General features: G+C 53.1%; 1 protein-coding gene and 1 long non-coding RNA gene across 2 annotated transcripts in view; one reads left to right on the top strand and one right to left on the bottom strand.

Annotated features, from left to right (window-relative positions):
- Positions 1-692, bottom strand: part of BCAR1 (BCAR1 scaffold protein, Cas family member) — a 37,294-nt gene extending 36,602 nt beyond the window's left edge. Inside the window, exon 1 of the mRNA XM_046681665.1 lies at positions 561-692. Within this exon, the coding sequence (XP_046537621.1) occupies positions 561-572 (12 nt within the window). The 5' untranslated portion in view covers positions 573-692. The remainder of the gene's footprint in view (positions 1-560) is intronic.
- Positions 693-870: 178 nt separating this feature from the next.
- LOC124250001 (uncharacterized) lies at positions 871-13,881 on the top strand. The gene is made up of 3 exons (XR_006891509.1): positions 871-1,047; positions 9,204-9,285; positions 10,485-13,881. It is a non-coding gene; the product is annotated as an uncharacterized LOC124250001 (long non-coding RNA).
- Positions 13,882-14,188: the final 307 nt, after the last annotated feature.

Consider the following 14,188-nt stretch of genomic DNA (forward strand, 5'->3'; position numbering starts at 1 on the left):
TAGGGGTGTCTCGGGAGAGGTAAAGACTGGCCCAGGGCCAGCTATCTTGGTGGGATCCTTGGAGTACAGGAGGACAGCTACCTCAGGTAAGGTTTCCTGGGTGACAGCACACACCTCCCTCCCTCACCCAGCCTAGCCGTCCTGGAGAGGGGGTTTCAGGGAGCAGCACAGACCCCTCCCCACCAGGCCTGGCCATCCTGGTGGGGGAGAGGGTCCTGAGGGACAGCACTGACTCCTGCCTGGGCCAGCTGTCCCAAGGGTTTCCCGAAGGCCAACAAAGACCTTGCCAAGTCAGCCTTCCTGGGGGGCTCCCCGAGAGAACAGCACGGACCACAGCCCAACCCGGCTCTCTAGGGCGAGGATGAAAAGAAAGGTAGGGGCAGAGAGGCCGGCTTGGGGGAGACGCCCCCATCGGCCCCCATCCCCGGCCCGAGATGGCCCAGGTGGGGCGCCTCCCAGCCCGGGAGCCCCTGGGGCATTAGGCCTGCAGCGGGCGGCACGAGGTCGCAGGCCCGGCCGGGGCAGCAGACCCCGGGTCCCGGCCGGCGGTCGATACTCACCGGCACGGACATCTTGGCCGCCGCTCCCAGTGCCCTGGCGGGCAGCGGCGCCAGCAGGCTGGGGGCTCCGGTCTGCCGCACAGCTCAGAGCCCCCGGTGCGGGGTCCGGCGCTCTCGGGGGGGTCCCCGCCGGCTGCTGCGCGCTCCCGCTGGCCGGACAGTCCGGCGGCTCCAGCCTGCGCGGCGCATGCGCCACCCCGCACCGCCCCTCCCCCTCCTGTCTCCTCCGCCGGGGGGCCGCGTTAAAGGCGAGGACCCTGGACCCCGGCATTTTTCTGTCGGCCCAACGCGGCGAGGCGGCGAGGTGGCTCGGTCTCCACCCGTTACCCATCCTTCAAGGGCCACCTCGAGTCGCACCATCTCCTGTTCGCCCACCCGGTTCTGGAGACCAGAACCCCCACCCCCGACTTTGTCCAGCCCAGGGTGCTGGGCGCCTGCCATGTGGTCCTTGCCGGGCTCCCAGCCTCTCTTCTGAAGGCGATTGCAGGTCAGTCAAGCAGGGCTCCTAGGAACCCTTCCCACTGCCCCCGCTGAAAAGCCAGAGACCCCAGATACCCCACACGCGGCCCTGCCCAGGGCTCCTCTGCCTACTCTGCGCTCCCCACTGCCCCTCCCCCAGGGACGGGGAGCTCCCGATTCCCCCGGAACAGCCTGGCTCGTTGTCGGGTCACCCTGACAGAGCTGGACTGGCTTTTAGGAAGGATCCTGTCTCCTGGTCACCCCCACTCATGGGCCCACCCACAGCCAGGCCGTCCCTACGCCAGGGGCCAGCCCTCAGACACTAGAAGACAGGCTTTGGGGCCAGAGATTTCCTTTCCCCAGGTTAAATACCCCCGATTTCTTCTGCTGTTCCTCATCGGACACAGTGTCCAAACACCGTACCGACAGGCAGTGGGCACATATATGTGCGACCTAATTTCCCCACCCCCTGCCAGGTACGCCTTGCTGTTCCCATGTTATATTTAACATGCTAGACTGAGGCTCTGAGACCCCTCAGCTACCTGAAGGCAGAACCAGGGGGCTGACCACTCTGTTCTGCTACCCATCACAGACAGCCTGTCTCTGCTCCCTGGGGACCCTGCTTGGGCAAAGCCAGACCTGAGAATTGGCTGCTACTGCCCAGGTAGGATGAGTGAGTGCCTAGACCAGGGTTCCAGGGGCCAGGGCAGTGTCCGGGGAGGTCAACACTGCTGCCCACCACCTGGAGAAGAAAGACAGAGCCGGTTCCATAATGCTGGCTGGCAGCAGCATGGCTCATGGTGGGGACATGAAGGACAGACAGACAGTGCCAGCCCCTGTGGGGGCAGGTGCCCAGGGGGACAGGCTTATTCTGTCTGCCAAGTGTGCAGTATCAGGAGGCCTAAGGTGACTGAGCAGAGGAAGGGAGCAGTGACAGGTGACAGGTGGGTTTCCCCAGAGACCCAGATCTGGCCCCCAGCTCCCCAGACCTCAAAATCCCCCATTAGCAGACCATCCTTTGGGGTTTTGGAGGCTTTTCAGTCTTCATCTCCAAGAAGAGGGGCTGCCTGGGTCTTTCTCCTCCTGGAGGGTCCTGGGGAGAGTCCTAATAGTGGCCACCAGCCGTGAGAGGGGTAATAGATGTGCAAAAAAGGGGGAAGTTGAGGCCTGCCATGATTCCCAGGTCCTGGTTCTAGGACTGATGAGCTGGGGTCCCTCCCTGCTCCAGCTGAGCAGGGTTGCCCTGCTTTACCCCTTGAGTGGGGGCTCCGCAATTGTGTACCTCGCTTTCCCCAGCGCAGTGCTGGGCAAGTTCTTGTTGGAGGGGGCAGGCAGGGCCACAGCAAGCAGAGGGGGGTCTGGGCTGACAGCTGCCACCTCCTCAAAGGGCGCTCTGTGTGTGCCTGGCAGGCAGCCCTGCCCGTGCCCACCCGCCCGAATCCAGCTGGCACAGGGGCTCCTGAGCTGGGAGCAGCAGCTCAGCCTGGCACCCGGGCTCCCAGCCACACACGGCCGCTGTCTCTGAGGCCCCCACTGCCACCCTGGCCCCCTCCCTCACTGAGCCTCCGTCCTAGCGCCCTGGCTCCTCCCCCCTCCTTCTCTCCTACTTGAGCTGGATTCTTTTCGCCCACTGTTTCTGTCTCCTCTCCCATCGGCCCCATCTCTAGGTGCCCTGCCAGAACTGAGAGAACAGTGAGAAAAAGACCCCTTCCACCCTGCTGGTATAGAGAAATGGAAACCCAGGGGAGGGTGGCAGCTGGGGCCAAGACCTCCAAACCACCTGCTCCTTGCCTCCAACTGACCCCCAACAACTGCTCATGGCTGCTTACTCAGGGAGGGCACCACTAACTCATCCTTTAGCGCAGAAAGAGGGATCCCTGGCTGGACCCTCACTTACTCCAAGGCAGGGACCCAGGGCCTTGGGTGTTGGGTTGGGGGCGGCCAGAGGAGCCCCATCAGGGCACTGAGTGGCCTCCCTTGACACTACCAGGTGTCTGGGAAAGCGGCAGATGCTCCTCCCTCACCACCCCCATGCATCCCCCACTTTCCAGCAGGCAAATGATCCCAGGATGACTCATTCAGTCCTGCAGAGACCAGGCTGTGGGGGCCTCATGACTAACAGTTCACACCAGAAGCAACTGCTGGGTGGGCTGAGTAGACACCAGCGCCCTGAGAGGGGCCTTGAAGGATGACCAGGGCCCCAGGGAGACAGGGGTTATTCTTGTCCCTGGCACTGGGAGGGAAGGGAATTTGGACATGGCCACAGAGTAAATCTGAGCAGAGACAAGCTTCACGCCTAGTTCTCCAGACACCAAGCCCCGCCTCTGTTGCCTGGAGCATGCTGTGTCTAGAGTGGCTGAGGCCTGGGAGATGGCTTCTTCTCCCCCAGCCTCCCAGGGTAACTAGGGACCTCTCTGGCGGAGGGGCTCCTGGCCCAGGAGAATGTATGAGCCTTTGGAGGCACCTGTGGGCACTGTGTCATAATCCTACATTAGCATGGTGCATCCGTCACCACTGATGAACCAACATCGACACATCCTTATCAACTAATGTCCATGCTCTACTCATATTGCCTTAGCTTTTCCCTACTGTCCTTCTTCTGTCCTGGGATCCCTTGTTACATTTAGTCTCCTTGGGCTCCTCTGGGCTGTGCCGCTTCTCAGACTTTCCTTGTTTTTGATGAGCTTGACAGTACAGTGGAGTACTGGTCCGCGATTTTATAGACTGTCCTTCAGTGGGGATTTGTGTGATGTTTTTCTCATGGTTAGACTGGGGTTATGGCTTTTTAAGAGGAAGACTCCAGAAGTAAAATGCCCTTCCTCTCACATCGTATCGAGGATATCAACAGGACTTCTCTCTGTTGATGTTGACCTTGACCACCCGGCTAAGGTGGTGATTGTCAGGTTTCTCCACTATCAGATGACTCTTTTCTCCCTCACTTTCTCTACTGTACTCTCTGGAAGGAGTGACACTCCACCTCCTTGAGGACAGAGTATCTACAGAAACTATTTGGAATTCTGTGTGGGAAATTGGTCTCTTCTCCTTCATTTATTTACTTATTCAATCATTTATTTATATCAGTATGAACTCGTGGGTATTTATTTCATAGTTTGGATTATAATCCAGTACTACTTTATTTTCTTGCTCAAATTGTTCCTGCTTTGGCGATTGGGAGTTCTTTCAGTTGGCGAATCAGATTTTTCAAGAGAATCTAGAAATCCAGATTGTTTTATAAAATCTCTGGATTTTTGAACCATTGACTGAGTAAGCCCAACAAATTCTTTCTCAGGCCAATCCTGCGCAGCTCTGGGCTCTCTCGAGTCAGGTGACCTGGTTTGAATCCTGCTCTGCTCCTTGCAGCTGAATGACCTTGTGTATGGGAGTTAACCTGCCCGGGTGTCAGTTTTCTTATCTGTGAAATGAGAGGATAAAACTCCCTGGGTGGTTGGGAGGATTCGGTTGAATGACTCAGGTAAAGTTGAGGGCACTAGAATCCTTGCTTGTTAAGCAGCAGGGGCCATCATTGCCACATGCACGAGCCAGGTGCGGTTGAGCAACTCCCGATGGAGGGCAAGAACTGAGTCTGTTTTGGGAATACCTATATAGAGACTTCAGGGTTGGGGGTGGCTGACGGGACCCTGGGAGCTCTGGAATGGATGAGAAAGGCAATGCCCCACCCCAAGCCTGGTTTTCAACATAAGAGTCGAGCTCTACGATTCTGTAGTAATATCACATCGACAGGATGGGGAGTACCCAGAGCCAGATGTCCTGTCTTACTCAGTCTAAACTGTTAATGACTACCTCTCTTCAGGAAGGCAAGTCAGACTGGCACAGAAAGAGAAGCTCAGCCGAGTGGAGTAGATGGGAAACCCACTGGCCCGCCAAGCTAGCCCTTGGTCCTGGCACCACTTCACATGCACTTCATGACCTTAAGCAAGTCCAGTTTTGTTGTTGTTTTTTTTTTTTGAGGAAGATTAGCCCTGAGCTAACTACTGCCAGTCCTCCTCTTTTTGCTGAGGAAGCCTGGCCCTGAGCTAACATCCGTGCCCATCTTCCTTTACTTTATATGTGGGACGCCTACCACAGCATGGCTTTTGCCAAGCAGTGCCATGTCCGCACCTGGGATCCGAACTAGTGAACCCCGAGGCCACCAAGAAGCAGAACGTGCAAATTTAACCGCTGTGCCACCGGGCTGGCCCAGCAAGTCCAGTTTCCAACATCCTTGAGGGTAATTTCACAGTCTGGTCAAAGGTGGGCCCTGGGGGCTGGGGCAGGGAACCTCCTTGTCTGTCCTTCATGCACAGAACCTTGGGTATACTCTGCCTAGGAGTCATCTGGTTAGGAGAGGGAGTAATGTTCAGGTCATCAGGCTGCTGGGTGCAAAGGAAGGTGTCCCTTAGACAATGGGGCTTTAGGACCTGGTTGCAAGGGGGAGATGCATTAGTTTCTCTCTTTTTTTTTGAGGAAGATTAGCCCTGAGCTAACTACTGCCAATCCTCCTCTTTTTGCTGAGGAAGACTGGCCCTGAGCTCACATCCATGCCCATCTTCCTCTACTTTATATGTGGGATGCCTACCACAGCATGGCGTGCCAAGTGGTGCCATGTCCACTCCCGGGATCTGAACTGGTGAACCCCAGGCCACCAAGAAGTGGAACATGGGCACTTAACTGCTGTGGCACCGGGCCAGCCCCGGGTTAGTTTCTTATTGCTGCTGTAACAAATACTATAAACTTAGTGACTTGAAACGACATGAATTTATCTTACAGTTCTGGAGGTCAGAAGTCCAGAATGGGTGGGCAGGGCTGCATTCCTTCTGGAGGCACTAAGGGAGAATCCCTATCCTTGCCCTTTTCAGCTTCTAGAGGCCCCCAGCATTCCTCGGCCTGTGGTCCCACATCACTCCAGCCTCTGCTTCTATCATCTCATCTCCTCTGACCCAGGCCGTCCTGACTCCCTTTTATGAGAACCTTGTGATGACATTGGACCAGAAAATCTCCCCATCTCAAGATCCTTAATTTAGTCCCACCTGCAAAGCATCTCTTGCCTTGTAAGGGAAGCTAGTCATAGATTCCGTGGATTCAGGCATGTATGGGTGGACCCTGGCCCCCGCAAACTGCTCCCCCACTGGGCACCACAGCCTGATCTTCTGCCGTGGCTGAGTTGGGCCGCTGCAGGAATGTTCCCACTCAGCTCAAGCAGCATCTTGCTGCTCATGGGAACAGCTATAAGTGATGTGTGGCTCCAGCATGCAGTCTGGCAAGATGAGGCAAAAACCCCCAACAGGCACAGACCCTTTGACCCAGAAATTCCAGGAATTTATCCTAAAAAATGCCCTCATAAGTGGCCAAAGACACATGTGCAGAGACACGACCTGCAGCGTTCCTCATGATCAGGGAAACGTGGGAACGACCTACATGTTCAGTAATGGGCAGCAGTTAAACAAACCATGGAACATTCACATGACAGAATCCAGTCCTGGGCGCCACCACAAATGATACAGGATGACTTGGAAATATGTTTATGATATACTGTTAAGTGAGGGAAAATAGGCTTCCAAATAATAGAGACAGTTGGCTCCTATTTTCATAAATTCACATATTTATATTTGTCATCGTTCTGCATTGGGAAAAGTGTGGAAGGACAGATACCAAACGGTCAGCTGTGGTTATCCTGGGGAGGGGGTAGGATTTCTTTCACCATTGGGCACCATTTAGGGAGGGCCTCTAGAGGCTTAGTACTGTGTTGGTTAGTAAGTAGGGCTTCTTCTGTCTTCATGGATTATAATCTCACGGTAGACTACTGGTTTGTTTTTTGGAGAAGGGGAGGAGGTTTTGGTGTAACTAAAATTATTTTCCCTACTTTCTAATGTTTCTCAAATGAACATTACTTGTGTAATTTTCTTTTTACAGTATACACTTTTCAAAATTATGGTAAAACATACATAACATGAAATTTACCATTTTAACTATTTTTAAATGCACAATTCAGTGGCGTGAAGGACATTTACAATGTTGTGTGACCATCACCACTATGCGTTTCCAGAACTTTCTCATCATTACAAATAGAAACTCTGTCCCCATTAAATAATAAGGCCCCATTTCCTCCTCCCCCAGCCCCTGGCAACCACCATTCTACTTTCTGTCTCTATGAATTTGCCTATTCTAGGTACCTCATATAAGTGCAATCATACAATATTTATCTTTTTGTGTTTGGCTCATTGCACTTAGCAAAATGTTTTCAAGTGTAATTTTTTTAAAAGAACACCTTTTGAGGGGAAAATGCAATTGCCAAGTTCTAGCAAATGCAAGCCACCCTGGACATCTTCCCAGGGACCCTCTGGGGCCTGGTGCAAGGATCTTTCCCAGGGAAAGACACCAAGTGAGGCCGGGGAGGGGGTGTAACTGAACAGCGAGCAGAGAAAGGCCCTGGAGTCACACACACCAATTCTCGCAGCCCCATCACCCTGGAGCAGGCAGGAGACAGAGGGGGAGGGACTTGCCAGGGGCCCCCAGCTGAGCTGGGCAGAACTCAGGCTCCCACCTCAGCTCCCAGCGCCCTGGCTGCTGGCCTCCTGGTCTTCTAGGATGTTTGTAAACATCCAGAGACCAGAGCCCCTTCCAGGAACAGGCCTGCCTACTTGGTGACTGTGACAAGTGGAATTTCACTCTGCTGGAAACAATCCCCAGGGCTTTGTGTTTCTGAATCCAGGGATGAAGCCGCCTGGCTGATTAGTATACATTCTCTAAATTATTAAAGAGCCTGAAAGAGTGGCTGCCACATTGGGGCTACCAGTGTGAGTCCCCAGAGCAGCAGTTCACGTTCTCAGTGAGGCAGCAACGCCAGGTCCCCAGCCCCCATCAGTTGCTCTGCTTCCTGGAGGGCAAGGGTCTGCCCCAGGGGTGCTGGGAAAGTCTCCCCACTCCCTGGGAGTGAGACTGACCCTTGTGAAAACAGGAAGGAACTCATTGTAGGGAGCCAGGTCTGCACTTTGGCAAGAACCTGGACTCCCTGTCACCTTTGACCTCCAGTGGCAGGGTGGGGCGGCAGGTCTGGGAGCCAGGCGGGCCTGGGTTCTGATCCTACCCTGAGAACTTCAGCATGGGATTTTTACTCTCTAAGCATGTTTTCATCCCATCTCTTAAATGGGGCTTACTGAAGCAGTGAAGCATCCTACAACTCCAGGGAGGCCCATTGCTATTTTATTCTACGTGAACAACCCCCCCAGCCACCGCGCCTGCCAAGAGTGGTGCAGTGGCCCTGGTCCAAACGTCCTGGAAGGACTGGAATATAAGGCATATAAGGGCTGGTGTGGCACCCTGAGCACGGGAAGCATCAGTTAAATGCTGGGGCTGTCAGAATTGCTGACTCAAGTCTCTCCACCCTCCACCCACCAGCCTTCCTTTCTGGCTGAGCTTTCTACTTCTTATGCTCCCCTAAGGCAGGAGACGAGACACCCACTCCCAGAGGATAGTCCCTGCATTTACCGATGGGGGATGGGGCCGAATGGAGGGAAGGCTGATGCTGGAGGCTGGCCCAAGTTCTGGCCTTGAGGATAACCTCAGGCAAGTTCTTTGCACAAGACCCTTGGGCTCAATGCTTGACAGAAGGAATGTCTGATAGGAGATTCTGGAAAGACAAGGCTGCACATCATCCGATGACAGACCTTGAGTGGATGGAGTGATGTTCACTGCAGGGCATCCCTCGAGTGCCAGGCTAAAACCGAGACACAACGACAGACACAGATGGAGAAGCTGGACTTGTGGGCTCTGCTCTCCTGGGCTGCCTGGGATGGCAGAGGCTTCCTAGAGGAGGTGGCACTAGAACAGGAGCTTGAAGGAGGAGCAAGAGTTTAGGGGCCTGTGTAGGCAGCAAAGCCAGTGTGGAGGCTCCCCATGAGGGTCCAGCAGCCTCAGCCCTGCCTCCTCCTGGGGAGAGACAAACCAAGGTTTCTGGAAGCAGAATCCAGTGGGAAGGCCTACTTTCAAACCCTGCCTCTGCCATGCTCTGCCATCCCACCCTGGCCAGTTACCCCCCTTCAGACCTCGATTTCCTCTTCCGTGCAATGGGGCAATTGTGCGGGGAGCTCAGAGAGAGTGTTAGGGAGACCTGGGGCCGGCCACTTTGGGATCCACACCTGTTTTCTTAGAATGATGTTTTTCTCCCCTGCTTAACAAATCTCTCAGTGTTTTAAGGCATCAGGACCAGACTCCCGCTGGGCACCTGTATCCTGGCAGAAACCCGGACATGGAGGGAAGGGAGCCCCAGGTGAGCAGACCTACAGAGAAATATTGATTGTATACCTAATACGTGCAGGACATTGTAGGGGTTGTCATTTCTTAGAAGCAGAGCCTGAGACAGGGGTCCTTTGAAAGTAGCGTCTTGAGAGAAGAGGAGTGAGTGGGCAGGAGGGAGCAGGGGAAGATGTGGACAGGGAAGTGGTGCCCTCAGCTGGAATCTAGCTCCAGCCTGGTCCCCAGGGAGCTCTGGACTGGGAATTGCACCACAGAACTGGTCCCACCTCGGGGCAGGGGGCTGGCCTGTCAGGCTCCTGGTCAGCCACACACTGACCATTGCCTGGCGTGGGGTGGGGTGTAAACTCTGACCAGGCAGGCTCCATTTTGCCAAGGGCAATTTTCCAGAGAAGGGGCAGCTGTGAGCAGTCGGCAGCCAACTCTCCCAGCAGCTGGGGATGGGTGCCCCCGAGAAAGGGAGTCTGGGCCTGTTCCCTTCAGTGTGCTCACAGAGGTGAGTCGGCAGTTGTACACGTTCTTCTGCCCTTAAGGAGCCACTAGCGTATCGACTTCCCTGTCTGCACGGGCTCTTGGGCATATTTGGGGAGTTGCTTGCAGAAAGGCCCTAAGTAAAGTAAACAGGTGGGGATGAGATTTCCAGAACTTTCCTGTCCCTCTCCTCTTCCCCACTCAGCACCCCATTCAGTGTCCCACTCAGCGTCCTGGGACACTCCAGGGAGGAAAAGGCTCAACCCAAACCCTTCCCCTTCCCTGCTCAGGAAGGAGCCCCAGGGGAGAGGAAGGGGCTTCACCAAGGCACCATAGAGTTAGGGCTAGGACCCAGGTCTTCTGACTTCCAGTTCTTTCCTGGCAAGGGAGAAAGCCTATGACAGATCCTCCTGTAAGGAGGAGCAGAGTCTCCTTTTTGGGGGGTGAGGGTGGGCAAAGCTCCCTTGGTGAGCAGAGGCAGGCTCCCTTCTTACTCTCTGGCCTCGGGCATGTTGATTTAGCCGGCTGGATAACCCAGGCTACAGTCAGACCAAGGAACAAGGATGCAGCAATCCTGGGGCCAGCCAGCAGCCTGGAGGGAAGCTAAATGCCATGACTTAGCTTGGAAAGAGCCCAGGGCAGCTGCCTGAGGGGTTCTTAACGGCTCGGGGTGTCGTTCTTGCTGCCAGTGTCTTAGGCTCTAGAGAAGGATGTGACTTTTGGTTTTAAATGGTTTCCTTCCAGATAATCCCTTCACCCATCCACAAGGAAGGAGTCTTCACCAGCCCTGACGCCTATGGTGGCCTAAGCCTAGCTCATCCTGGAAGGCGGGGGGTCTTGCTGCAGCTGTCAGCGAGGACCAGTGCTCCACCTGCAAGCAGAGAAGCCCAGAGCAGCTCTGACTCTCAGACTGCTCCATCCTTACTGGCTCCTTCTTGTCCAAGGATGCACTGAATGGAGCAGTTGCCACAAGTGCAGTATGTACTGCTTCTTGATTGTCAAGAGGCACCCCCATTTTATAGAGAGCAAAAGTGAGGCCGCCTGAAGCAGCCAAATTTACGAAAGAAACAGTGGTGGCAGAACTGATGCTTGGGGCCTGAACTGCAAATGTGGAATCCTCTGTGCAGGTCTGATTGTCCCAAGTCAAGGCCAATGTGGTAGATGGAGAACAAAGGGGCAACTGAAATGAGAAAGGGGGTGGGCAAGTGATCGCAGGAAGAGGAGCCTCACTTTGGAAGGATAAAGACAGAGAGGGGATGAGATCAGAAGCTATGCGGTCATGAATACTACTTAAAGGCAAACGTGGCCTGGCTTCTCAAACCTCAGAACCCTTGAGAAGCGTGAGAGAAGTGAAGTCCCACCTCTTAACTGAACAAAACTCACTAACCCTAAGAGGTGAGAGGATAAATGGATTCAGAAAATGTTTAGAGCAACTCATAGACGGGTGTGCCACAAAACTAGGTTTGTGATTGGGGCATATTCTTGCTGCATTAGTCAGGGTTCTCGAGAAGCAGAAGCAATAGAATAAATATAGGCTGAGAAGCCCCACCATCTGCCGTCTGCAAGCTGAAGACCCAGGGGAGCCACCGGCGTAAGTCCCAGTCCAAGTGTGAAGACCCAAGAACCAGGGGTGCCGATGGACAGGAGGAGATGGATGTCAGCTCAAGGAGAGAGCAAATTCACCCTTCCTGCACTTTTTTTGTTCTATTCAGGCCTTCAGTGGATTGGATGATGACCACCCACATTGGTGACAATGATCTTTACTCAGTCTACCCATTCGAATGCTAATCTCTTCCAGAAAAACCCTTACAGACATGTTTTACCAGCCATCTGGGCATCCCTTAGCCCAGTGAATTTGACCTGTAAAATTAACCATCACACCCGCCCTGTCCAAATGCCCCTTCCAGAGACAGAGTCCTGGGCTGGTACCACAGAAAGTTCTCGTACTCAGGGATGATCTAGTCCAGTCCTTTCCACGGATGGCCATCCTCCTCAATGCAATCAGGTCTCGCCCAAAGCACTGGGCTCTGTGCTCAGAGACAGGCAGACAGGGCTTCCTTGCTGAATCTTGATTTCTCAGAGGGTTTACACAGGAAGAGAGGGCCACAACATGCTGGAGAGAGGGAGACCTTTCTGGGAGGTAACTGGGCATTATATTTCAAATCCTTGAAAATGTGCGCCTTCCCTGACATGACAACCGCACTTGTAGAAGTAATCTATAAATAATCAGGGCTGCAGATCAAGATCTAAAACAGGGCAGTTCATCACGGCATTATTTATAATAACAAAAAGTAGGTAACCCAGTGGCTAATGGTGACTATTGGTAAAATAAATCATGGTACAACCATGCAACGACATACCATGCAGCTGTTAAAAATTGTGTTCTCAAAGAATGTTTGAATAAATGGGGAAATGCTCATAGTATATACCATAGGTTAAAAAAAAGAGAATACAAAACTGCATATACCGATGCAGTCCGATAGAATTCCGTGATGATGGAAACGTTTGACATCTGCACTGTCCAATATTGTAGCCACTAGTCACTTATGACTACTGAGCACTTGAAATCTTTGGCTAGTGTGACTGAGGAACTGAATTTTGAATTCGAATAAATTTAAAATTTAAATAGCCACACGTGGTTAATAGCTTCAGTATTGAGCTGCACAGGTACGGTATAATTCCAACTGTATTAAGAAAAGGTATGTAAAAACAAAGGAAAAAAGATTGAAAGAAAGTATCTGGAAATGCATAGTTTTCTCTGTTAGTGAGATTATGGGAGATTTAAATTTTAATTTTTCTGCTTTCAAATATTCCGACAATAAACAGTTTCATTCTATAATGGGAACGATAAGAGAGGGGTAGCAGAAGGGGGAAGAAGAGAGAGGAACAGCCATTGCAGGCACGGCTCCTGTTGGCGGGAAGGCCCCAGCGCTGGCGGAGCTGGCCAAGCTGGCCTGGGAGCCGGGGTAATCTGCCTCGCACAGGGCTTGTTTTGACAGGAGTGTTGTGCCTCTGGTGGCTTGGGGCTTCTCCAAGTGGCAGGGCCACCTAGCTGACACGCTACAAACTCGATTTAGCTGGTGTGAGCATGTGTGTGTGTGCACGTGGGTCTTGCCATCTGTTGCCAACCTGGCAGTGAAGCGTTGCCTCCTCAGCTGTGTTTGTTGAGACTTGGGCGGATTTTGTTGTTTGAATTTCTTGCTTGCTTCCCAGGCCTTACTTCAGCTGCTTCTCCGAGTTCCTGTTAACTTTAAGGAGCTTCCAGCTAAGCTCTTTGCTGGCCCTCCAAAGCCTTTGAGAATCGGAGAAAGCTCCTGCAGGTGGGTCTCAGCAGACAGCACGGAGGAGACCAGGGCCTACTCACTATGGTTTGCTGGTGCGTCAGGAATTTAGGAGTTTGAATTATTTGAAGTGGCAAGAATAAAGGAAGATGGAATTTTCCTAAATACATAGCTGGAGGCTTTTTAAGTTTTTATAAGTAGGGAGGCCATAGTAGTGGTTCTCAAACTTCAGAGAGCTTAAGAACCGCCTGGCTGCTTGTTAGAAATGCAGATTCTTAGTGTTAAACCCCCAGGATTATTTACACCCCCCTCCCCACCCCGCATTTTACGGATGCAGAAATGGCAGGCAGGGGAGACAGAGCGCCAAGCCATGGCCTGACGGCACCTGCTAGTCAGCAGAGCTGGGATTAGACTCGGCTGTCCTGACTCTCCAACATGCGTGTCTTTCACTATATCCTGCTGCCTCTCAGCTGCCTGCGGCTGATGTTTGCCGTTAAGGAAAGCGTTAGATCAAAGTGAGGTCCAACCAATACTATAACACCAGCTCGATGTCCAACCATTCAATTCAATCCTGTCCCTGACTACTCAGAGTTCCACTCTACTCCAACAGAACTGTGAAGTCCAGCTAGAGACAATAGTAAAGATGAGGCAATCTGATTAGGCAATCTGATGAGGCGTCTGGGACAGAGAGGGCCCACTCTGCCCTAGACAGTGCCCTCAAGCACCCAAAGAACTTCGACTTAAAAATGTCTTCCAGCGGCCGGCCCAATGGCCAAGTGGTTAAGTTTGCACGCTCCACTTTGGTGGCCCAGGGTTTCACTGGTTCGGATCCTGAGCGTGGACATGGCACCGCTCGTCAGGCCGTGTTGAGGCAGCATCCCACATGCCACAACTAGGACCCACAACTAGAATATACAACTATGTGCTGGGGGGATTTGGGGAGAAAAAGCAGAAAAAAAATTAAAAAAAAATGTCTTCCATTTGCCAGTTAGGGTGCCTCAAACGTGGGCAGACTTAGGTTATAACGCAAAGATGTTAACTGGGAGAAGTAGGGCATTAAATCATTAACAGAAATTAGTGGGACTAGTCAAAGAGGATAGCTTCCTGCCCTCCCTGCAGAGGAGAGCAGGGCAGCTGGCCCAGCAAGTCTTCCACACCCTGAGGAGT

The sequence above is a fragment of the Equus quagga genome, chromosome 13 (assembly GCF_021613505.1).
Source record: "Equus quagga isolate Etosha38 chromosome 13, UCLA_HA_Equagga_1.0, whole genome shotgun sequence".
NCBI classification, from domain to species: Eukaryota; Metazoa; Chordata; class Mammalia; order Perissodactyla; family Equidae; genus Equus; species Equus quagga.